The following is a 24,498-nucleotide window of genomic DNA, read 5'->3' as shown; positions in this document are numbered from 1 at the left end:
TCCTTCCCGCCATCCTTCACTCCAAGTCTCCTTCATTCCATCCCCTTTTTCAGCGTCCCCCCCCCAACACACACACACACACACACACTCTTCAGACCACCCCCCAACAAATAAACACAGGTTGAGCAGCTATGGATGCATGTGCATATGACAGACACATGGCTTTTGCTTCCCAGATACAGGAAACACACTGATTGCTCCATATCTGTGTTTCCAGCGTGCAGTTTTTAAAATAGGTTGACTGGGATGTTGGGTTAAATTTACACTAAAACCCCCCAAAAAAGAAAGTTTTTGTGCCAAAGTTTTTATAAAAAGGGGACACAGGACTGTCACTCTTTGCAACACTGAATGCAACTCTGAAAGAGGCTGAAACAGGATAATGAAAACTCAATCAATATAGTGAAGCACCCTTTCTTCCCTCGCTGAAGAGCAACCTTTGTCTTTGGTGTGAGCCAAATAAAGCGGCACCAGTCACCTTAGAGTTTGCACCATTTACCTCCGTCTTTACAGCGTGAAAGTATAAAAAAGTAAAGGGTGAGGGAGACGGAGAGAGGCTGAACATTTTCTTGGTACTTTGGAGGAAAAAAAAAGAAAATGGTTCTTGGGCTCAATAAATTCATTTCTGCTCTGAATGAGACCAGCAACGTGGAAAAATTTTGCCTTTCAGGGAGGGATGAATGTATGTTTCAACCACACATTAAGCAGTATTAGCGGTCACTGGAGTGTCTAATGTGACTATTTTTCACAGTGGCCAACTCTGCCCATGATTAGCATAATTAGCAGAGGCAAGCCTATACATATGGAAATAGAAAGTGCCTAAATGCCAACCCTGGTGGAAATTTATGTGTGGTGACTAACACCACTGGCACATCTGAATAGAATGTAAGTGAAACTGATTTTTCATGTTGTTTTCGATGTTTTTATACTGTTATAAGGTGTGATCTCAGGGTGGTTGACATTTTTCCTTCAGGATGCTGGAAGCTGCAGCGTTCAGACTTTGTAACACACTGATCTTGTTCTCTCATTTTCACACATGAATTAGGACTTTCTCCTAAAATAATACAGCTGTCTTTGACGATTAATGAACAGATACAGCGTGCGAGCGGAGACAAAAACACACACACTGTATTTCTATAGGTAAGATACCAAAGTGCCAGCTTCTCTTTCTTGCCCCCGGCCTCACCCTCCCACAGCCGACTCCGCCATTGTTTTACAGGCTGGGAAAGTTTTGGTCCATTTGCTTTTGTTGTTAAAAAAAAAAAAAGTTCCCTCTTTATTTTATTCTGCTGTTTGTTGGGAAACATCTGAAAGAAATAGAAGGGTTGAATGACAAAAAGGGTTTGCATTCAGTCTGTACTGAGGGATTGTATGGAGGAGCGGCCCATCTGCTGTGGGCAGCCCGCTGTAGGCTGTGCCCTGGCTCGGGAACGCCATAGGGCAGGGCCGGACTGAGGAGGACCAAAAGCGGGGCACAGTCCTGATTCTGGTGGGTCCAGAGGTGACAAAAGGAGCAAGGGGGTTTTTGTGAAGCTGGGTGCCAAGCAAAGAGAAAGGATTCTTCATGTCTTTTTCTGTAAAGCAAAGAAATAAAGAAAGGGTGAAAAGAGAAGAGAGTAAATGATGGATTGAAGATGGCAGCCAAGGGATGGCTTTTTTCTTTTTTTTTTTACTCTAATTAGAATATTCGTTGAAACTTTTCTACTTAAAATTTTGTTGAGGGAGAATCAGTGTAGACACGCTCTGTTTTTAACTTACATTGTGACAGTAGCGTTATCGCAGCACGTAAAGCAGGTAAGAGCACACATGTCACTTCCAGCCCTCTTCATCTTGGGTCTTCCTCCATGGCAGCATGGGGCCTTTCAGAGGCCCCCTAATCCAGCTAATCTACCACACTGAACTTTGAAGGTGGCCTGCTCTGACCTAGCATGGCCTGGAACCGGGACTAGGCCTGTAAGCCATGAAGATAGAATAGAAAAGAACAGAATAAATTTGAAACACAGCACTTTAGAAGTGGCCTCGCCTCCGTCCCAGAGGCCAGATGTGAGAAGCCGCACATTTTTCACCGAGTTAGGGGATTCTGGGTGTTCGTCTCTTTTGGAGAGGAAGAGTCAGGTGGAGAGGAAATGAGTGAGGTTGGTGGAGACAGGGTCCAGTGTTTGCACTGGTGTACACACCCATCCATTCACACACACACACACACACACACACACGCTCTCAGAGGCGCACATATTCATACAAATGTTACACTTGTGCACCCACAGACGTGAAACCATGTCTGTGCTTGCTTTGACATTTTTCATTTGCCTTTCACTCACCCAGCGTCATGCGTGTTGTGAAAGTCATTTCAGTGTCAGAGCTTGTAAACGAACTCACATGTTGCATCTAAAGCTGTGTGCTCAAATCTGTGAGAGCTTTCCAAAAGACAAGCACTAAAAGAAATGTTGATGGGATTAAAAGAGATGTGATCATATCTTTTAATTTTTGATCACGCTGCCAAGTGCAGATTAATATTTCATGTTGTAAAATTGCTCGTGCAATAAAATAACCAGCCGCTGGTTGTGTCGAAACCCTGACTTCCACACTCAAAGGCGCTTTCTTCCCAGGGTGGGAAAATTTCCGGGAACTGTCTCTTTAAGGCTGCGAGGAGCGCAGGCTGAGTGCAGGGAGGGAAGGGGGGTTAGGGGGGAGTGAAAAAGAGTGAGAAAGAGAAAGAAAAGGAGGAAGACAAGGGAGGAAGAGGAGAGGAGAGAGCGGCAGATAGGAAGAAAGAGATAAGAAAAGATAGGATGAGGTTCCTGAGTGGTGGACTGAGCCGAGCTGGACTTGGCGGAGCGGCTGCGGAGCTCGGAGTTGGGTGGTTGGGGCCAGACCAGGGGTTGAGGAGAAAGGCGAGAAAGAGGGAGAAGAGAGAGGACTGGCTGCCTGGGTGGTCCAGATGGGAGGAACGAGACACAAATAGCTATAATTTACTTCAGGAGGCCTGTAATTACAGAGCCAGAGTCTCTCCGAGCCACCCAGTTCCTGTTGGGATCAAAACCCTACGCTGTAGAGGTTAACATACGAAATGTCAAAAAAGGTTTAACAGATGTCAAAGAGGTCCGTGGACGGAAAAGGTTTCAGTTTGTAGTAGCCTTTTTTTGATTGGAAATCTGTGTTGGGAGGAAATTGAGCCGAGTTAAGGAGAAGTGGCTTCTAAGAACCCCTTTTTACACCAAACCAGATTTCTCTGTGCATGTGAGCACTCTCTCTGTCTGATTTGACAGTTTTCAAATGGTTCAGTAAAAGTCAATTAAAATCAAATAACCAGGAGGATTAGTTTCCAGATGTCTTGAAGAAATTATTCTACATCTCTGATAGGTTTGTACAACCAGATGTGCAAAGTATCCAAGAAGAGTATATCCCGTTTACAGCTTTTTTTTTTCTGGAGCAGACACTTTAAAAAAGAGACATCCGTGACTGAAAACAAACAAGGTGACCTTATACTCCGAAGCCTCTGCATCAGTAATTAAAGCCATGAAAGTGAAGCCTCGAAATATTGGACCGCGTCTCCAAGGCCCTCAGTCCTAACCTGATCTCACACTTTTCACGGCGTAGGCTGAATAGTTTGTTTTTTCTTTTCTCCCCATCAATTATAGGAGCCTGCTCTGGGCTGGGGGGAGGTGCAGAGAGTGAGGGGGAGAGAGGAGAGACGGGGGAGAAAGAAGGAGATGGACACAGAGAGGAGCTGAAGCTGGAGAGATTATTAGGAGTGAGAGAAACAGATCCAGGGAAGTGAAAGTGGTGATAAAAAAAAAGAGTGACGGGAGTTAAAATGAAGGAGATTCCAAGCTTCCCCCACCTCCTGCGCTCCTCCCTCCCCTCCCTGCCGCTCTCTCCCTCTCTGGGGTTGTCATGTAGTGGGACAGCGAGAGGGGCAGACGGGCCCTCTGTGATCCAGCGCGGCATGTTTCATGTCCACTTGGCACAGGCACAGATCCCCCCGGCTGGCAAACCCTTTTCAGGGCAACCTCCTGTAATTAGGGGGCTGGAGTCTACCGCACAGCACAACACAGCTCTCCCTCTTTCTGCTTCTTTCATGCTCTTTCTGTCTCTTTTATGTCCCTTCATATTTATCTCTTTATCAATCTATTTACCTTTTTGATCTCCTTATCTCCTTTACGCTCAAAAGTCTTTCATGTCTTTCTCCTCCTCAAAAACTCAGAGAATATAAAGCACAAGAAAGGATTGAAAACGCAACTCTGCACAGTCTCAGTTCAGATATCTGTATCGATATTCGTTGCCCTGAGCGGAGTGGCTGAGGGGTTTTTGACGGGGCATCAGAGGCCTGGTTTTCCTAACTAACAGGGCACATCTGCTCTGCAGGAGGAGCCAATGAGGAGCTGTATTACTCATTTCACTTGGCCAGACGCTGGCTTGTGTGAAGTTCCTTCAAAACCAACACTGGTGAGGGCCAAGGGCGTTGGTCGATATATGGATGTGTGTTTTTGTGCAAGAGTGTGCACATATATATACACACAGCCCAGTGTGTATGTGAGTGTAGAAAGGAAAAGAAAATCCTGTGTTAATATGCACCTATCATTCATCCATCTGTTCATCCATCCATCCAAAGTGCACAGTACTAATTTGTGATCTTTTCGTTTTTTCTAGCTGGCAGTCGTGTAAGCACGGAGCTTCGCTACACCCGGGAGAAGCAGGGAGAAGAGTCAGTATTTACCTCACAGATGCTCATTCAGACCCCCAAAGAAGAGGGCACCAATATTCTTACCCAGGAGGCTTTGCTGGTTCACATGGAGGCCGCCCTGTCCGCCAGCAAAGTCCAGGTGTCGCTGTTCGGAAAGTAAGTGGATTACCTGACACTTGTAGGAGAACGCTGTGAAGGCTTGTGCAAAGTTTGATGCTATGTTGTCTTTCTCTTTCATAGGTCGTGGGATCTTAACAAAATCTGCTATAAATCAGGAGTTCCCATCATAGAAAACGTCATGATCGAAAGGGTAGGCTCACTATTAATCACACTCATCCTTTTGATGTTCTTTTCGTTTTATTTGTGATGTTTGATCGTTCTTCCTGTCTGTTTCTGACCACAGATGATTGACAAGCTGTTCCCCTGTATGATAATCACCCCAATGGACTGTTTTTGGGAGGGGGCCAAACTTCAAGGAGGCTCCGCCTATTTACCGTAAGACTTGGAATATTTGATCAGCTTTCTTTTTTTTTAAGCTTTTTTAAAACATTCAAGAAATTCTTGCCTCTCACTCTGCTGTCAGTGCTTCCATCTAACCTGCGCCGCTGACTTTAGCTTTTGGAGAGGTCTGTGATTTTTTTCACACACGCTCAATGGAGACATACAGTTGGGCTTTGAGAAGTCTGTCAGTGGGTGCTGTAACTGACAGCGCTGGTTGGTAATAGAGTTCTTTTAGGGCTCAGAGAGGGACTGGAGGAGGGAGGGATGGAGACAGACTGAGAGGGGACATGGCTGCTGGAGAAAACTGGGTGGTGGGCTGGTAGGACGAAGTACAGGGAGGCGGCGGCGATGGAGTTGGTGGTGGTGGTGGCAGGGGAGCCCTTTGGGTCAGACAATGGAAAGCATTCTTTCAGTTTACGAGTGAGTGTCCATCAGTGCAGGGGCCCCGGAGGAGGGAGGGAGGGGGGCCAGCTTTGTCAGCTCACGGCTAACACTCGGCATTCTCATGGTAATGCCTCGGGCTCCCAGCTCCCAAGTTGTCCAACAAATAAAATGGGCAGTATTCAAGCCTCAAGTCCCCCGAGAAAGACTGAGAGAGGCTACAAGACGGTTAACAGTGGAGTCTGGGCGTATTTGGGCATTTGCAGATTCAGTTTTTTTTGCCTCCTTTTTCAGGACAAAGTTCTCTTGAGAAATTGAGTCACTGAAAGAGAGCCTTTTTTGTCGTCAGAGGTGATATTTCAATTGAGTCCTGGGTTCATAAAAGATAGTTTAGCTCATAGCAGATGTTTCTTTGCAGACGACTTATTTGTTTATATTCCTGTCGAGAGCTGACAGCTGTATGTTGCATGACAAGCCAGCACACACAGAAACAAACACAAGTTTCCCATCTTTAGCATCTCCCAGTTGGCTTGTGTGAAAGCAAAGCGACGTCGAGAGAGGGAAAAGGGGGTCTTTGATGATTCACACATCTTCCAAGGATTCCTGTAAATCGCACAAAGTGCTCGGCATCTGTTGTTGTTTATCAAATGCCGTTTTAAACTTGTTTTTCTCATGTGGGGGAAGAGAGGAACTTGTGGCAGTCACTGAGGCCTACGTACCCAGAGTCAGCTTCCGCCTCACTTCAGCTCTGGTTTTAAAATGATTTTAAAAAAGGAGTGAGAGAAAGAGAAAGAAAGAGGGAGGCAAACTGGGGAAAAGAGTGAGGAAGAGTGCGCGAGTGAGAGAAAAAACTTTGGAGAACAAAGAGCAGCAATCTATGAAAAAACAAAAGGGCCCAGGCCTGGTTCACTCAAGCAAAAAGTGGCTGATAAAGGAGTGCGTCTTTGGAGGCAGCAGCAAAAGAGAGGCTGGTATGTGGGAATAGGAGAGGAGCACTCTCCGTGAGTCGTTGGAGGGAGATTGGGATTCTTTTATTTCCTTTTCTTTCTGCCAATCATCTTCTCCTCTTTGCTTCCCTGCAACAGAAAGCCCTCTTTAAACGCCAATCAAAGAGTATGATGAATGATACAGGTGTTAATTTAAGGAGTTAGCATTTTATCCTACAGAAACAGACTCCACAAAACATGGTGAAAAATCTCCTCCACTGCTTCTCCTCTCCAGCTCACCTTTCTTCCTCCCAATCCTCCCACTTCCCTCCCTCCTTATCAAGATGTTTGGGAGGAAGAGGTAATTGTTATGACTCAGTGCAGGACATTCAGGAATGGAAGTGAACAGGCAGCCACCGTGCCTTTTCCCTAAGCATTGTGGCAGCGTGAAACAGGATAATAAACGCTATTTTATCCTGTATCTGTAGCTAGCCTCCTGTGTAGCCCAGCACAAGAGAAAGAGGGAGAGTGTGAGGGAGAGTTGAAGGAATCATGGTTTCTCGTCTCCTTTAAAGCATCAGCTGGAATGTGAAGCTTGTGATGGAAGTGATCGTACAGTTTCTTCTCCAGGTTATCGTCTCGTGTGTTTAGCATGATGCTCATTGTTAGCGTGTTTCTCCTCTGCAGGGGTATGCCTGATATCCAGTGGATGAATCTCGATCCAGTCAAGCTGATGGAGGAGCTGAGTCAGTTCACTTCGCTGGAGGGGTTTAAGGAGATGTTGGACAAAGCGCAGGTGAGACACAAACACAAGCCCACAGATTGACTGGAAAACTCTCATAAGCACACTTTTAGAGACTCTAAGACAGGGGTGGGCAAACTTTTTGATTCGTGGGCCACAATGGGTTCTAACATTTGACAAAGGGGCCGGACCAGGAGCAGATGGATGGAGTGCTTTGGTAACCTATCAGGGTATCATTCGTTCATTCCATATCCGTTTTAGAATCCAAAATGGGAAAACGTATAACGACTTGTTATTCAATTTTGCGTTTTCAAATCAAAAATCAGAAAACACGTAACGGTCTATTTTTCGCTGTTTTGATTTTGTTTTGAAATTAAAATTAGCATATGAGAGAATGGAAATATAATGGGATTTTTAATCCGTGTATGGTTCGTTCTTTCGTTATTCTGTTTCAAAACAAAATCTAAAAAACAAAAAAACTGACTTGTTTTTTTGTTTTTCTGTTTTAAAACCAAAACGGAAAAACTGAATTACAGAAAAACGTGTTTTTTCTCTCCTGGTTTTAAAATGAAAAAAACAAAAAATAATAAAAGATTGTGTCAAAATTAAATGTGAACTCTCTATATAGAAAACATCAGAATTGCAGGGAAAATAAAACATTAACAAGGTTTATTCATTTAATTTTTTAATGTTTTTTAATGTGGTCTCCGGGCCGCAGTTTGCCATGCCTGCTCTAAGACTTTGTGTGACATCCTTTTAACTCCAAAGGTGGGGCATGCCTACATGAACAGACCGTGTCTGGATCCTTCAGACCCTGACTGCCCTCTAAGTGCTCCCAACAAGGAACAAGGAGAGGTAAAACCTCACATTTCACTCACTGTAGATTTAAAACTTATAGAGAGATGTTGGTTATACTGAGCGAAAAAACCCTCTGACACAGTTCTCTGTATTTTTCTCTCCTGCTTGTCAATTCAGAGCCTTGACATTGCTGGGCGTCTCCAGGGTGGCTGCCATGGCTTCAGCCGGAAGTTCATGCACTGGCAGGAGGAGCTGATCCTGGGAGGGCGGGTCAAGAGCAGCCAGGATGCTCTGCTGAGGTATGTTTATACAAACACTGCAGTTAAAGGGCTATTCCACCCTATCTCACTGAAAAATGTAACAATGAAGGAAGGATGAATGATCACTTCTGCTCCACGCATCTGCCTGTGTGATCGTAGGATCCCTGTAACCTCTAATAACCCAACATGCATGAAAGGAATGCGACGTACAGAGAGGGATCGGTTTCCTGCGTGACCCCAGTCTAGGATAGGCCAATTACAGATGATTGACAGACCCATAAAGCCCCCCCACTGAGTTACACATTTGTTGTGCATGAGACCAAAGACGGAAAGATACAGAAGAGGAGGGAAAAAATGAAGCTCACTTATTCAAGAGCGGATAAAACTTTTAGGATTTAAAAGCCAGTAGAAATGGAGTGACAGCACTGGGTCAGATCTGACATCATCACTCATGTAGATTCACAGGATTCCTGTCTCACCTGCACAAGCGACACATACTCTCATATATGATTTATGATCCTTTCTTTCACATTTTGGCACTGCTGCTCACCAGGACTCTATCACAGACGAGAGACCAGCAGACAAGCCGACTAGATAACACCTGCTTTTAGCTGTTCACACTGGCAGGCAGACAGACAGGCAGACAGATCCAAGAAGAAATGACACCTGCCTGTATCCATTCACAGAAAGGCCTGCTCCTGCAGCCAAACAGTCTGACTGGATGATTCTTAACGTGCTGCTTGTGAGATAGATGTCATAACTTAGCTCAACACACAATAAACCATGTTAGCCTGACGTTTTGGATGTGTCTGTGTGTTTCACAGCGCCGAGGCCCTCCAAACCATGTTTCTGTTGATGAGTCCGAAGCAGCTGTACGAGCACTTTAAAGACGACTACGAGATCCACGACATCAACTGGAATGAGGAGAAGGCCACCGCCATCCTTGAGTCCTGGCAGAGGAAGTTTGTGGAGGTAAACACACACCTTGACACACACCTGAACATGTTTGTAGCCTCAAACAGAACACAGGAAGCTGGACAACATCACTTCCTTCAACAGAGAAAGAAATGAAGGGGTATCAGGAAGTATTTCCTAGTCCTTTTGTGAACTTGTTCACCGCAAAAAAAATTAAATATAATCAAGTGATTTTGTCTTATTTTAAGTGAAGAATATTTCATTATTCTTGATATGAGCCACATTCAAACGATTAGTCCAGTCATCCCAAATTTTTTTAGCTTCTTACAGGCAATTTAGACCTCATTTTTGTCTTTAAATAACTTGAAATAAGACATTTTTCTGGACTGATCAGGCAAATGTGGCTCAGAATAAGTCTGAAAATAAATTTTCTACTGAAAATAAGACAAAAACACTTGATAAGTTTTCAGTTTTTTGCAGTGTTTTTCTTTGGATACACACATATGCATGCAAAAACACACACACACACACACACACTCACACTCACACCACACACTGCATGGGATCCTTTCTGCTGTGTCTGAATTCCATCAGTCTTCAGCTCTCCTTGTAAAGCGAATCACAGGGCACACCAGGGCAGTAGGTGTATGTGTGTGTGCTTCCTTATGTGTGTGTGTGTGTGTGTGTGTGTGTGGTAGGCCAACCATCCCTCTCTGTCAGAGCCCTAGTTATAGGAACAAGCTGTTGCTGTGATAGCTGACACCCACTCTGCTGAGGGTAAGGAGGGGGGTGGTGGTGGGGTGGTAAGGGGACATGTGTGTGTGTGCAGGAGGAGGGGGACACACTGAAACGTTACCTGACAGACACACACCGCATTTCCTCCTGACATATGAAAGAACAAACTCAGATCTCCTTCCACATGAAGTATGGCGACTGAACGTGGACGGATATGCAGCTTTGTCCAGTCATCTGGTGCTTTCACGCCACAGAAGGGAGGGAGCCGTCTCTCTGGCCATGTGATCCCATCCCTTTGACCTTTGACCCCACAACCTCTGGCATCTGTGCTCATTACTCCTCAGTTGTCATACATACACACGCACTCACACACATGCTAACACATGTGGAAACTCACACACATCCTTACTCACTTTCACACACATGCACTTTTCAAAGGGATGGGGTGTTTTTTTTTTCTGTCCGTGGAGTTGTGCAGTTTTCTGTTCTCACTAGAATCTGTTTTGAAGGTTTTAATGTGTTGTAGCATATATTTTGGTGTATATCACCTTTAATTTGGCATTAAAGACAAGTTTGAAGCTGGATTATTAACAGATGATAATCCTTCAGGTGGTCCACCAGAGCATCCCAGATAACTCCAGCCAGTCCATCCACGCCTTCTCCACCACCACCCTCAACGACATCATGAAGTCCTTCTCTGACGTCAGCGTCATCAGGGTGGCCGGAGGATACCTGCTCATGGTAAGAACATAGAAGATTCAGACCCAAAAGATAGGCTCAGGAATGCTCATGTGAATGATATTAAAGATGGATGTCACCTCTCTGCAGCTGGCGTACGCCTGTGTGACCATGCTGAGGTGGGACTGTGCCAAGTCTCAGGGGGCTGTGGGGCTGGCAGGGGTGCTGTTAGTGGCACTGTCAGTGGCTGCAGGACTTGGTCTCTGCTCTCTGCTGGGACTTTCCTTCAACGCTGCAACCACACAGGTACTACACCAAGGAAACTGTGGACTCTCTGTGTATGAAACACTTTAAATTCTTTGCTATAAATGTTAATTCTGACTCTTTCCTATCACAGGTTCTCCCCTTCCTTGCCCTCGGTATCGGTGTGGACGACATGTTCCTGCTGGCTCATTCCTTCACTGAAGCTGGGAGCAACATCCCCTTTAAGGTACATTCAAGATACAGCCTCCATTCTTCCTCTCCTCGTCTCTCCTTCCCTCTCCTCCTCTTTAAACTCCTTCTGTCTTTATTTTCCAGGAGCGGACAGGAGACTGTTTACGCCGCACCGGCACCAGCGTGGCTCTGACCTCCATCAATAACATGATTGCATTCTTCATGGCTGCTCTCGTACCCATTCCTGCCTTGAGAGCTTTCTCTTTGCAGGTATGTGTTTCCACACACACACACACACAGTGTCTCTCACCCACATGCGCACAGACATAAACACATGTACACAATCGCTCACCGAGAGGCCTGGGGCTCCTTTGAAAATGAAAGAGATAACTTAAGAGAGGTGACACTCATTCAAAGCCAGCGAGGCCTTTGTTGCTCGTTTTATGACTGCTGCACCTTTAAGGCTAACTTTTCTTCGCATGTGCGTGTCTCTGCGTCTGTTCCTGTGCGTAAATTTGTGGAATACTCAGAGCAAAGAGAGCGATAAACAGACAGAAAGAGAAGAAGGAGAGCGAGAGGCTGAAGGAGGGAGGAGGGAGGGAGGAGTGGATCAGTATATCACTGGCCCGTCAAGGCGGTTCGCTCTGATCTGTGACTAACTGTGGGTGGTCTGAAACGCACAAGCACACACACAAATACACACACGTAGACGTACACAGAGTGGAAACCACAGCCAGTTAGAATGTCAGCTTCAGGGAATGGGGTGAGTGAAGGGTGATGGTTTTGCTCAGACTCGCAACATATATATTCCCTCCCTCCCTCCTTCTTTTTTTCAATCCGTCTTTCTTCTTCTTTTATTTGGCGTTCTTTTCTTCTTTCTCTCCCTCGCTGGCTCGCAGACTATTCCTGGCTGGTGATTTAGAGTAAGGCTTTCTCTGCTTTCTGGGCTGTGGTCTCAGAGGCCAGAAAAAAAAGGAGTTCTGACTCTCCCCAGCTGGAATACGGTGTCTGTAATTTCACATAATGTTCCCTGTTTTTCTCACTTTTCTTCTCCCTCTGTGTTTTTTTTCCCCCAGGCGGCCATTGTGGTCGTGTTTAACTTCGCCATGGTGCTGCTCATCTTCCCCGCCATCCTCAGTCTGGACCTCCACCGGCGCGAGGACAAGCGTCTGGACGTCCTCTGCTGCTTGTACAGCCCCTGCGCTGACCGTGTCATCCAGCTTTCTCCACACGAGCTGTCGGACGCCGGAGAGCATCCGCACACTCCGACGACAACTACGGCGCACACGCACCAATACACAGGAGGGTCGACAATCACCACCAGCACTCAGATCACGACCACGGTGCAGGCGTTCACGCAGTGTGATGCAGCGGGGCAGCATATCGTCACCATCCTGCCGCCAACGTCACAGATCTCCACCAGCCCTACATCCATCATCCTCTGCCCTGCCTCACAGCCTCAGGGTAGGTCCCTCTTTGTAGACAGCTGCTTTTTTATGACTCAACATGACTTCAAGTTACTCAAAACTGTCTTTTCCTTCCTTTATCAGCCATCACTCCTTCCCCCACCACCACCTCTGTGCCTGACCCCTACGGCTCCCAGCTCTTCACCCCCACCTCCAGCTCCACACGGGACCTCCTCGCCCAGGTGGAAGACTCCAAATCTGGAAAGAAGTGTGTCCCACTCCCTTTCTTGCACTGGAACTTGTCCACTTTTGCCAGGGAGAAATACGCCCCTCTTCTCCTCAAGCCCAAAAGCAAAGCCATCGTGGTGATTTTCTTCCTGGGCCTGCTCGGCCTCAGCCTGTACGGGACCACCATGGTGCACGATGGCCTCTACCTAACCGACATCGTGCCGCGTGACACCAAGGAGTACGATTTCATCGACGCCCAGTTCAAGTATTTCTCCTTCTACAACATGTACCTGGTGACCATGGATGGGTTTGATTACGCGCGGTCGCAGAGGCTGCTGATCCAGCTGCACAACGCCTTCAACTCTGTGAAGTATGTGGTCAGAGAAAGCGACGGGAAGCTGCCCCGGATGTGGCTGCACTACTTCCAGGACTGGCTCAGAGGTACGAAACCAGGCTCGAGGGTGCTGTGTTTTTTCAATAAGTCAGGTGATAAGTAATCCTCTGTCTCCCCTGAGGGTTTCTGGTCATGATGATGTCAGAAACGGAGAAGAGTGCAGCGGGTTTTTTCAGGTGTGGGGACATGAAAAATGGGGGAGAATGTGCACAGGGTGAACAAGAGTTCATTCATGCTGTTTGCCTTTATCCACCTGGGCTCAGGGGTGGTGCATGAGACAGGTTGGGGTCGTAGGTTATCTTTGCATCTTGGCGTGTGTGTGTGTGTGTGTGTGTGTGTGTGTGTGTGTGTGTGTGTGTGTGTGTGTGTGTGTGTGTGTGTGTGTGTGCGCCCTGAGGCTGTGTCATGTCAGAGGTGCATTCAAGTGGAAGTGATAGCTAACAGGTCAATCAGAGTCAGCTGCAGAAAGAAGAAACTTTTCCACTTTCAGATTCTGCGTGGAAAGCCCCAGTAACTTTATTTAGAGTAGGACAAAGGAAACATAATATCTATAAATGTCAACCAAAATAACTCTTTGTGTCTGTGTGTGTTTAACCTCTCACGCAGGTCTTCAGGCTGCATTTGATGCTGACTGGCAGGCAGGCCGGATTACCGCTGACAGCTATCGTAACGGCACAGAGGACGGAGCTCTGGCGTACAAGCTCCTCATCCAGACCGGCTCCAAGAAAGAGCCTTTCAACTACAGCCAGGTATGTCCACAAGCTAGGAGGAACACTTCTAAACAGAATCTCTCTGTCAGTACTTTGACAGCCTGTGTGACATCTCAGACTACTGAATCACCAGCTGTAAGGCTATAAAACGCTAACCCTTGGATTGTTTCTCCGTAGCTGACTTCTCGTCGTCTGGTGGATGCTGAGGGTTTGATCCCTCCAGAGGTGTTTTACATTTACCTGACAGTCTGGGTCAGTAATGATCCCCTGGGCTACGCTGCTTCTCAGGCCAACTTCTACCCACATCCCCGAGAGTGGATTCATGACAAGTATGATACCACAGGGGAGAATCTGCGCAGTAAGTAACATACACTCATTATTTATAACCAGTTTATTGCCCAAACCTTCCAAAAATGAAATCTTAGGAGGTGTTTTTGTCTTGTTTTCAGTAGAAAATGTCTTTTTTTGACTTAATATGAGCCACATTCACCTGATCAGTCCAGAAAAATGTCTTGTTTCAAGTTATTTGACAAAAATGCGGTCTGAATTACTTGTAACAAGTTAAAAAAAACTGCCAATGGAATAAGAGAAAAGTCATTTGTAGTAAGACATCATTCTAGTTTCAAGCAAATTTTTCTTGTTCCATTTGCTTTTTTAACTTGTTACAGGCAATTCAGACCTCATTTTTCCTGTAAATTACTTGAAACAAGACATCTTTGTGGACTGATCAGTTAGATAAGGCTCATATTGAGTCTAAAAAGACAGTTTTTACTTAAAACAAGACAAAAACATTTGATATGATTTCAGTTTTTTGCAGTGCATGGCTCAAAGAGATATGGAGTTTCACCTTTATGTGTCTTCTTCTCCTGCAGTCCCTCCTGCAGAGCCCCTGGAGTTCGCACAGTTCCCCTTCTACCTGAACGGCCTTCGCCAGGCCAGCGACTTTGTGGAGGCCATCGAGAGCGTGAGGGCTGTCTGCGACGAGTTCAGCCGCAAAGGCGTGTTTAACTACCCCAACGGATACCCCTTCCTGTTCTGGGAGCAGTACATCGGCCTCAGACACTGGTTCCTGCTGGCCATCAGCGTGGTCCTGGCCTGCTCCTTCCTGGTCTGTGCCATCCTGCTGCTCAACCCCTGGACGGCCGGCATCATCGTAAGTCAGCAAACACCATGCCATCCTCTTCCTCATCCTCCTTGTTGCTCCTCTGCGTGTTTCTGTTGAACATTTTACACCACAAGCTACCTCAACAACATCATTAGCCCCTTCCTCTTTCTCTTCTTCATCTCACTTTCTTCTCAGCCTCCTCAGCACAGCTCAATAACGCTGTCTAGGGGGCCCCTTTTTCTCTGTGGAGGGCCAGTGCGCGCACACACACACACACACACACACACACACACACACACACACACGAGGACCTTTGTCATTGTAATGCAGGCTGGGCCGGCCTTAGAAAAGGAAATGCAAAGGAGCAAGAAAGGCTTTGCCCTCCTGAAGCCTTTACCTCCAACTCCCTCGCTGCTTTTGTCAGGGGGAGAGGGAGAGACTTGGGGACAGGACGGATCTGCCCAGTTGCGACCTTGGCCTGCTCAACCCATCCATCAGGGATGTGTGTGTGTGTGTGTGTGTGGGTGCATGTGCGTGTGTAAGAGGGAGACTGAGAAAAAGAGGGAGAAAGCGGCAGTTCACTGGTTGGAAAAGATTTCACACACAAACTTGTGGGACCAGCGCTCCTTCAGGGCCCCCGAAACGGACACACACATACACACAAATCCACTGAGTCTCTCTGAATGTTGGTGGGGTGGGGGGTGCTGCAGTGTAGCGTAACAACAGTGCCAGTTTCAGTTGGAATGTGTTTAATTTAAGCAGCACTGATTGAGACAGCAACAGCACACAATCTCCTCAGACAGAGAGGGCCAGAAAGAGCCGGGGTACATGCATGTACGGTTTCCAAGCATCAGCCCGCCTCTGAAGATTTCACCCAGCCCGTATGTGGTCGGGCAGTAAAACGGCTTTTATCATTTCCAATTTAACCATGCCCCAGCTCAGAGCCCCCGCTGAGATCAAAAGCTCTCTTTGGCCGGGAAACCTTTTCCCTTCCACTTGTTTTTTTAAGACTTGCTGCTGCTGTTTGTTTTGCGGTTTACTGTACAGGAACACTGCATTAGTAAGATGTTACATTTAAATATCGGAAACAATAAAATAAGCACACAGGCTTACTGTCTAATTAAAAATTAAAGGGACTTTGTTCTACATGCATATGACCTTGGTCCTGCTATAGCGAGCACATCCCAGAAAGAGAAAGAGAAGGGACACTGCAAAAACCTTAGCTCTTATCAAGTGTTTTTCTCTTGTCTTGAGTAAAAAATGTCCTTTTAGACTTAATATGAGCCACATTCACCTGACCAGTCCAGAAAAAAATGTCTTATTTTAAGATCTTTAACGATGAAATGAGGTCTAATGAGGTCTTAAAGCAAATGTGTACTTCAGTTGTAGGTGTAAAAATATGGAATTTTCAATCACAGGACTTAAAGAGTTATGCAGAGACTCATCCATTAAAAAAATGTATAAATACAAAAAATTGAGTCAATACACACTAGAAAATTAAATTGGATGTGATGCATGTTTTGAGATTTAAATCTGAAACTTTTGGGGGCTCCTCATTTTATTGTAGGCTATTTATTTGTTTTTGTTTTGTTTGTTTTTGTTGTTAAAATCAATAACGGGTTAATGTAGGCTGTTGAAAATCAACTGTATGTGATGTCAGACCATCTCTTCTTTTTTAAAAAGTTGTTCAAGTAGAGGCAGACAAATACACTGCAAAAACTGAAATCTTATCAAGTGTTTTTGTCTTATTGTCAGTAGAAAATTCCTTTTTAGACTCAATATGAGCCAAATTCACATGACCAATCCAGAAAAATGTCTTGTTTCAAGTTATTTAAGGACAAAAACGAGGTCTGAATTGCTCGTTACCAGTAAAAGAAATCTGCCAATGGAACAAGAGAAAAGCTACTTGTATTAAGACATTGTTCTAGTCTCAAGGAAATTTTCAAGCAATTTTTTCTTGTCCCATTGGCAGATTTTTTTACTGGTTACAAGCGATTCAAACCTCATCTTTGTACTCTGATAACTTGAAACAAGACATTTTTCTGGATTGATAAGTTGAAAATGGCTCATATCGAGTATAATAAGACAATTTTTACTTTAAAAAAAAAGAAAAAAACACTTGATTAGATTTCAGTTTTTTGCAGTGTTTAAGAGACATTCCTCTTCACGCTGCTCCTTTCCTATCATGTATGTGTTTGTTTTAGGGTGTAATGTGCACCTGTGTATGGATTTTGTTGTCAGCTTTCATGTATGGAACAAATGAATGAATAAATAAAAAACAAGTAAACAAATCTGCAAGTGGGGAACCAGAAATGTGCTTGTCAAGATTAGATTAATGTCTCAATACAAGCAGTTTAGACCTCATTTTTTTCTTTAAATAACTTAAAATAAGACATTTTCTGGACTAGTCAGAGGAATGTGTCTCATTTCAAGTTTAAAAAGACATTTCACTGAAGCAAAGACAAAAACACTTGTTAAGATTTCAGGTTTTTGCAGTGGATGAGATGAAGGTTTGAGCCCCAGGGTGGGTAACTTGATGCCGTGGGTGCACAGGGTCAAAGACTGTGTGAGGTGAAGAGCCAAGAGGACTCAGCCACCAAAGACCCACTCTTTTCTCTTTCTGTCTCACCCATTTTGACAACTTCTCCCTGTTTCCCCCTCAGGTTTTCATCTTGGCCATGATGACCATAGAGCTGTTCGGCATCATGGGGCTCATCGGCATCAAGCTGAGTGCCATCCCTGTGGTCATCCTGATCGCCTCTGTGGGCATTGGAGTGGAGTTCACCGTCCACATAGCGCTGGTAAACCTACACTCAGCACTCACACACGCACACACACACACATGGATTAACTGTTAGGAAAGCTGAGCTCCTAATATTAAACACCTACTTAACTTGAAACCTGATACTTTGCTCTGACTGTTAAATACTTTGTGAGTTTACCGCTAGTTTTATGTGTGTTTGCCTACAAAAGAGGAGGCTTACTTTCAAGTGGGAATAACATATTTTAATCGTTGCTGTGATGTAGTTTTATTGCTGGAAGGATTTGTAACTGACATTTAATAAAAGTATTAAGCTGTGTTTTGTTGTTTTAACACTGCTGGGGCGTATCAATGCTGAAATGGAAAGTGATGAAGGTGAAAAAAGTGCGATTAAGTTTTCTAGGAAGCTTGTGTGGTGCAGTGATCCGCTACAAAACCAAATGCAGGAATTGTGATGCATGCCAAGCCTCGCCACAAGCACAAGTTCTGTGTGATCGGCAAGATTTCCAACTAACCCTCCCCGCTTCTCCCCCCCCTCTCTGCTGCCGCAGGGCTTCCTGACAGCGATTGGCAACAGAAACAAGCGCTCGGCAGTGGCTCTGGAGCACATGTTTGCCCCGGTGGTTGACGGAGCGATTTCGACTTTGCTGGGCGTTCTCATGCTGGCAGGCTCTGAGTTTGACTTCATCATGAGGTGAGATGCTGTGTGTGTGTGTGTGTGTGAGTAGAAAGCCCATTTGTTGCACTGAGACGAAGCAGCGTTCAGTTTGTCTGTGTGCAAGTGTGAAGCCAGTTGTCTGGTCTGACTTGGCGGGGAGGGAGGAAGCCTTGTGGGGGTCAGGGATGCATGCAGGTGAAAATGTTAAACCCCTATTTATGCATACACACACCCAGCCACACACACACAAAGTGACAAATATGCACCTGGTTCTGTCACTCTTAGCACACACACACACGCACCAACACGTCTCCCCAACCTCAGAGCACAACAAATGGGGAAAACATCAAGGGTGTGTAGCAGCTGCTCGTAAACATGGAAGTGTTCTGCTACCCACTGGGTGATGTGTCTCTCTCACACACACATTCACACACACCAACGCATTCACGCATACACAAGGGAATCTGTAAAAATTCCTATCATCCGTTTGGCATTCTCTCCCTCCATGTTGGGTGCCGTAATAAAACGCAGAGCTAAATTTGAACTGGTCAGCCCATCAGATGGTCTGGAGCCCACCAACAGACATCTCTACCTCCTTTCATGTGTGTGAGCCGATGTGCATGTAAATCGTGTGTAGCTGTGTGTGTGTGTTTTCTACCACTGTTTCATGGTCAGGGTGGAAAAAAAGGCGAATGGCTCGATGTTTTTCAGCCCGATGTGGTACGGGCCCAAACCCCAAACCACAACCTTGAGCTCACAGACTGCAACAGGCCTCCGTGACATAAAAAGAGCAGCTTTTCTGCAGAAACAGAGGCAGGGAAGAGAAAGAGGAGGAGACTGACTCTGAGGGTGGCTTCTCTGCGAGGATATGGAGTCCTGGTGGGTGGGTAGATGAGAGTCAGATGAACGGATTCTGAGTTGGAAAAATAAAGAGGTGTAAATAAGACGAAGATGAGAAAAGATGAGGATGAAAACTTAAGGAATAATGACAGCATTTAAGATAGAGACAGAGACAGAGGGGGCTGGCATCTCTGTTGGAGGTCTTGTTTAGCTGGAGCTGGAGCTGTGGTCAGGTGAATGGGGCAGGCCAGAGCTGGCTAGCTGGGGAGTAGCATAAATATACTGCCGTAAACATCTCCTGGCCTTGTAATGCACTGAATAAACAGCAAGCCTAATTCAGCTCTGCTCAAAGTCCTCTCACACACACAAGCACAAGCACAGCCAACACACACACAAGGAGAAATGTGCATATGTACAGGCATGTAAACACTTGTGCACGTTTTCTCACACACACACGTACGCACACATGGCTCCGCAGGCCCCGGACAACGAATGGAAAAGATTACAGATTATATAAACAACAGAATTCCTAACAGTGAGACACTGTTGGAGGTCCCACCGACGTCTCACTCTCACTCTTCACTTTTATATTTCATGTAAAGAAGCTGGAGTGGTGATTGTTGAGCACGATGAGCGTTGAAGAAAATCATAGATGACCTATTTCTGAAGTTAGATTCTACTCGTGGTTTAAAGACTGTCAGGTTTGAGCAGACTGCAAGACACACTGAAAATATCCCCCTGAAGTGTTTTGTCCAAATTGGTTAGTTTGACACGCCTCATGCTTCTGATAGAGGAAGAAAACAAGGACAGTGGTTAAAGAGGGAAAGAGAAATATGTCAGAGACAGCAGGGGGGAGAGATGAGTGTAAATAATGTTATGAAATAACAAAAAAGAGGCAGGCCATGAACCTTTTCTTGAAGAGTGACCTTTGTTGAATAAAATACTAGTCACTGTCATTACAGGAGTCCATCCAGAGGTCAGGAGCGAGTTTGCAGCTATTATCCCCGTCCTTGTTGACTTTTTTCTTCATTCCAGCAATCTTTTTTCCTTTTTTCTACCCCTTTAAGTCTGGCTGGTGGTTAGCATCTTACTGTCTCTCTTTTTCTGCTTTCTGTTAGTGTTTAAGTGGAGTCCTCTCTAATTTTCTTGCGGAGCTCTTTCTTGTGGCCTGCCTCCACCCCCTGGCCTCCTCGGAGCTCCGCTGAGATGCACGCACATACGCACACAAAAATAAAGAAAAAAACACACACACACACATACACACACACATACAAACACAGTGTGTGGGTGAAGAAGAGAGCAGGAGCACGGTTTTGTAGCTGCAGCAGCAGAGGCATCAAAGCATGTTTTAGTTGGACTGAGTGGGGAATCAGATTTGCCCCCCTCTGCCTTTGATACACAAACACTGGGCTTTCCCTGACTTCTTCCCCTGAGCTACTTCCCTTCCTCATGTGCCAACTATGTGTGTGTTTGGAGCTGTGCACGCACATGTGTATTCCTGTCAATATAAACTATCACGCCACTCTTTCCCTCTGATTATTCAAACATTAATGAAGAAAAAATGAAACGAAAAAGATAAATGATTAAATGAATGTATGTGTGTTATTAGCAGCAGCTAACCCTTCTCTTTACTCTCCAGGTATTTCTTCGCTGTGTTGGCCATTCTGACTGTTTTGGGGATGCTGAACGGTTTGGTTCTCCTGCCGGTCCTCCTCTCCATGATGGGCCCTCCAGCTGAGATCACGCCGGTTGACAACGCCAGCCGCCTGCCCACACCTTCTCCTGAACCTCCCCTGCCCCCACCCTTGACCCACCATGGCTACTACACAGGCCACCACAACCCACGGTCATCCCGGCAGCAGGCTTTGTCGGAGTCATCAGACTCTGAGTATTACTCTGAGGTGACCACCACATCAGGGATCGGAGAGGAGGAGTCCAAGTACTGTGACAGGAGTGCGTACATCGCGTCGCACACCGGTGCCCCTCCCACAACATCTCACATACTCCTGGAAGCTAGCAAGAATCCCAGTTTCCCTAAGCTAACGGTACGCTGCACAGCTACACAGATCATGTAAACATGTTAGTCTGAAGTGTTTCTCTCAAAGTAACCATGATTGTTTTTGCTCCAGGTGGTGAAGCCGTTCAGAGAGAACACAACAGGCACGAGTGGAAGAATCGAGCCAATGAATGAATCCTCTCACACGGCGCAGTCACCTCTCACTTCCCAGCTCACCTGCTGGGATGGAAACAAGCGGGAGTCTCAGCAAGGCCCCCAGAGACTCCAGGGACCTCCTGGCCAACACTTACCCAGCGACAGAGCTCAATTCCCTGGGAGGACTTGTCAAAGCGGCCCCAGGCACAGCGGCAGAGGGCCTCAGCCAAACAGGACTAAAAGGCCGAGCTATAGCACTAGCAACTCTGCCCTGCCCATGCAGCAAGGCTCCACTAGTGGACCTGTTACTATGGTGACTGCCACGGCTTCTGTGACGGTGGCAGTGCACCCGACCTTGCCGGGGGCGGCTTATCAAGGCTACATGCATGAAGGTTTTGACGTGGACAGCGAGTCGGACTGTTTTGAGGCTGCTAAGAGGACTTGTGATGACAAAACAAACTTTTCTTCATGTAAAAGAGACTCTTTAGAGCTCCAGGACTTGGAAGTAACACATAACCCAATGGAGCACCAGCTCGGCAAGACACAAGGTGAGTTAGTTACCAGCTCACCTTAAAATGACCTCCAATAATCACATGCCTATAGTAGAAGCTGACAGTCTTGTGAAGAAATAAATGTTGTTTTCCAGTTTGAGAATCTCTGGCCACCAAAGTCTCACCCTTTCCTCTCGTCTCTGTTCCTCTGCTGCAGGTGGGATGGGGATCCAGGCACCCAAAGATTGCTAGACTCCCTCACACGTCCCTGCTTTCTTGCTGCCTTCTCTGTGGCTACTTCTCAGAGCACCTTGACGCCCAACATGGCACCGCATCACGTCTTGAACTCTCACCTGTACATAGCTGTCACACAAAAAAAGGAGAGGATTTATTTCAAGGACAAATTAATAAAAAGAAAAAAGACATTTTAAGAAATCTATAAATCTATGAGTATATATTTTAATACTAAAAAAGAAGGAAGCTATTTAAAAGAGTACTGTATAACTTGGGTATACTCTTGTGTAAAAGTTCAGATGTTAAAGATTATTTGTTTTTGTGGGGTGGATGTTGTTTGCTCCCTGCAGACTGTATAGAATCAGAAATGTCCTATATGTAAAAAGTGTTCAGAAAAGTGAGATGTTATTAAGATATTAGGCTATTGAACATACATGTCAGTGTTTGTTTCTATTTGTGATTTTTTTTTTTTTTTTTTGCTGCTACACTTCAAAATAATTTTAAGTGATTTGCCTTAAAAAATGCAGTACCCCCCTCACCCCCCTCTGGTTTTAGTCAGCTTAACTTTATACACAGTGTTATACTGTGAAATATTCTGCATCTGACACACTCTCTGTTGTATTAGTAAGTGTAGACGTCTCTGTACACTGTAAGAAATTGCAGAGAATCACGCAGCAGATTCTGTCGTCCTGACAGTCTTAACCGTCGTGCCTTCAAGCTGTCCCCCTCTGTGCTGTCACAGCGTTCAGAGCTCAGTATTACGTCTTCACTCACCTGTTTGTCAAGAGGCAGTAACAGAGATTTTTTTATTATTAACAACAAGTCCTCCTTAAATCTTTCTTTGGGTGTTCTCTAGTCGTCCTCTGCAGTTTTAAACTACTTGAAGGAGCTGTGATAAGGTTTCATTTTGTCTGCAGTTTTGTAAGCTCTACAGTGGGTAAAGTTCCAATTTGTCACTTTGTGTTCAAGAAATGTTCACCTTCTTGTTTTATTTTGAAAGGGAATTGTAAAGTCCAATGCAAAGGGAGTGATTTTATAATATTTTATTATTCTATGTTTATTTTTCCTGTATTTTTTCTCTGCTGGCTGCTTTGGGGTGGTAACACGTTCATGTTGTTGCCGCCTTGTGCGAGTACTGCCTTATTTTGGAAACTTTTTCAGTCTTTACAAAACTTCCACCTGCTCCGACTCACTTTCTAACTTCTCATCCTTCTTTCTAATCAAACCTCATGTAAGCCTTTTCTTTTGTGTAGGAATTTCATGTAATTTGCTTTAATGAGTTCCCGTTGTTGTGTTGTGTTGTTGTTGTATTGTTGTTGTTGTTCAGTATTGGTCTCATCACTGCCAGGTTAAATTGCAGGGAAAAATTGCAGATCTATTTTTTAATGTCATTTTTTTAAAGTGGCAGCTTTGGTTTCTTTTGTAAATATGAAAGAAAATTTAAGTAGCTACTGTGCAGTTGTGAATAATGAGAAAAGAGCAAAGCACCATTTACAGTTTTTAACAGACCACAGACAGCAGCTAGGTGTTGTCAGACAGTGGTGAGGAGTTTAAAGGGAGCAGGGGGTCGAAGGGGGGGTTCTGCATTGGTTTGTAGTTTATTACAAGAAAAAATGTTAATGTCATGCCATATAAATTATTTATATTAAGATTTTATTTTTGTAGTTTGTACAGATGTTAGTATCTAGACTGAAGTTCTATTTTTAAAGAGTGAATATATATTATATATAAATATATCTATTTGTTGCTGAGTTTGTTTTGTTTGCGTTTTGGGATTGGGGAGGGGTTGACAACACTTTAGAGCAAAGGCTTTTTTTTCAGTGGAGCAGAAGGGGGACAGTCAGGGGACTGTAAAGGAGAAGGTGTGTAGGACTGTGTCACTACTACACCTCGTTCCTAAGTTTCCTTTTTGTTCCTTCCTTCTTTAATGTCATTTTGAAAAAATGTTCTTGTCCATGTCTAAAACACTGTGACTTCTGAAAACTATGCTCAAGATTAAAAACCCTTGTGTGACCGTTATGTTCCCTCACCTGCTATAGAAATTAACTAACAAAATAAATTGAATGAGAAAAGTGATTCTGTGGTTTCCTCCAGTCTTTTCTGATGTCTGTGTGTTTGTGTGTGAGCTTTTAAAGGAAACAAAGGGTCAGTGCTGCTCTCACAATGCTGATGGGTAAACTGACAGTGTTTGCTGGTTAAACACCAAGATAGGCTCTGTTCTTCAAGGTGTATTGTTGGAAGGCCGACAAAGGATCTGACTTCAGTGTGCTGCAGCTTTGTTTCAACAGTCTGCATGCAGAGGTTAACTCTGTTACCCCAAAGCCAAAATGTCCCTGATTCTGTTCTGTGTGGAGTCCTGGTACACCTGCTTCCTCCCACAGTCCAAAGACATGATGTAGTGTGTCCCAAATCGCATACTTCCATACTCAAATACTCAAAATTTTGAGTATACTGCGTCAAAATGAAA

General features: G+C 45.1%; 1 protein-coding gene across 1 annotated transcript in view; it reads left to right on the top strand.

Annotated features, from left to right (window-relative positions):
* ptch2 (patched 2) overlaps nt 1-24,095 on the top strand; it is a 29,743-nt gene extending 5,648 nt beyond the window's left edge. Inside the window, exons 3-23 of the mRNA XM_074689116.1 lie at nt 4,648-4,837; nt 4,922-4,991; nt 5,085-5,176; nt 7,177-7,285; nt 8,000-8,086; nt 8,207-8,328; nt 9,114-9,261; nt 10,549-10,680; nt 10,768-10,923; nt 11,015-11,107; nt 11,197-11,322; nt 12,129-12,516; nt 12,603-13,127; nt 13,687-13,829; nt 13,968-14,148; nt 14,663-14,943; nt 17,559-17,696; nt 18,208-18,350; nt 20,794-21,199; nt 21,284-21,854; nt 22,015-24,095. Of these exons, the coding sequence (XP_074545217.1) occupies nt 4,648-4,837; nt 4,922-4,991; nt 5,085-5,176; nt 7,177-7,285; nt 8,000-8,086; nt 8,207-8,328; nt 9,114-9,261; nt 10,549-10,680; nt 10,768-10,923; nt 11,015-11,107; nt 11,197-11,322; nt 12,129-12,516; nt 12,603-13,127; nt 13,687-13,829; nt 13,968-14,148; nt 14,663-14,943; nt 17,559-17,696; nt 18,208-18,350; nt 20,794-21,199; nt 21,284-21,854; nt 22,015-22,049 (4,136 nt within the window). The 3' untranslated portion in view covers nt 22,050-24,095. The remainder of the gene's footprint in view (nt 1-4,647; nt 4,838-4,921; nt 4,992-5,084; nt 5,177-7,176; nt 7,286-7,999; nt 8,087-8,206; nt 8,329-9,113; nt 9,262-10,548; nt 10,681-10,767; nt 10,924-11,014; nt 11,108-11,196; nt 11,323-12,128; nt 12,517-12,602; nt 13,128-13,686; nt 13,830-13,967; nt 14,149-14,662; nt 14,944-17,558; nt 17,697-18,207; nt 18,351-20,793; nt 21,200-21,283; nt 21,855-22,014) is intronic.
* The last annotated feature ends 403 nt before the right edge of the window (nt 24,096-24,498 follow it).

This window comes from Halichoeres trimaculatus, unplaced genomic scaffold (assembly GCF_033239565.1).
Source record: "Halichoeres trimaculatus isolate MK-OKI-2021-1 unplaced genomic scaffold, fHalTri1.1 fHalTri1_scaffold_15, whole genome shotgun sequence".
Classification (NCBI taxonomy): Eukaryota; Metazoa; Chordata; class Actinopteri; order Labriformes; family Labridae; genus Halichoeres; species Halichoeres trimaculatus.
Note: the sequence above shows the minus strand (reverse complement) of the source record. Positions and strands in the feature narration are given on the sequence as shown.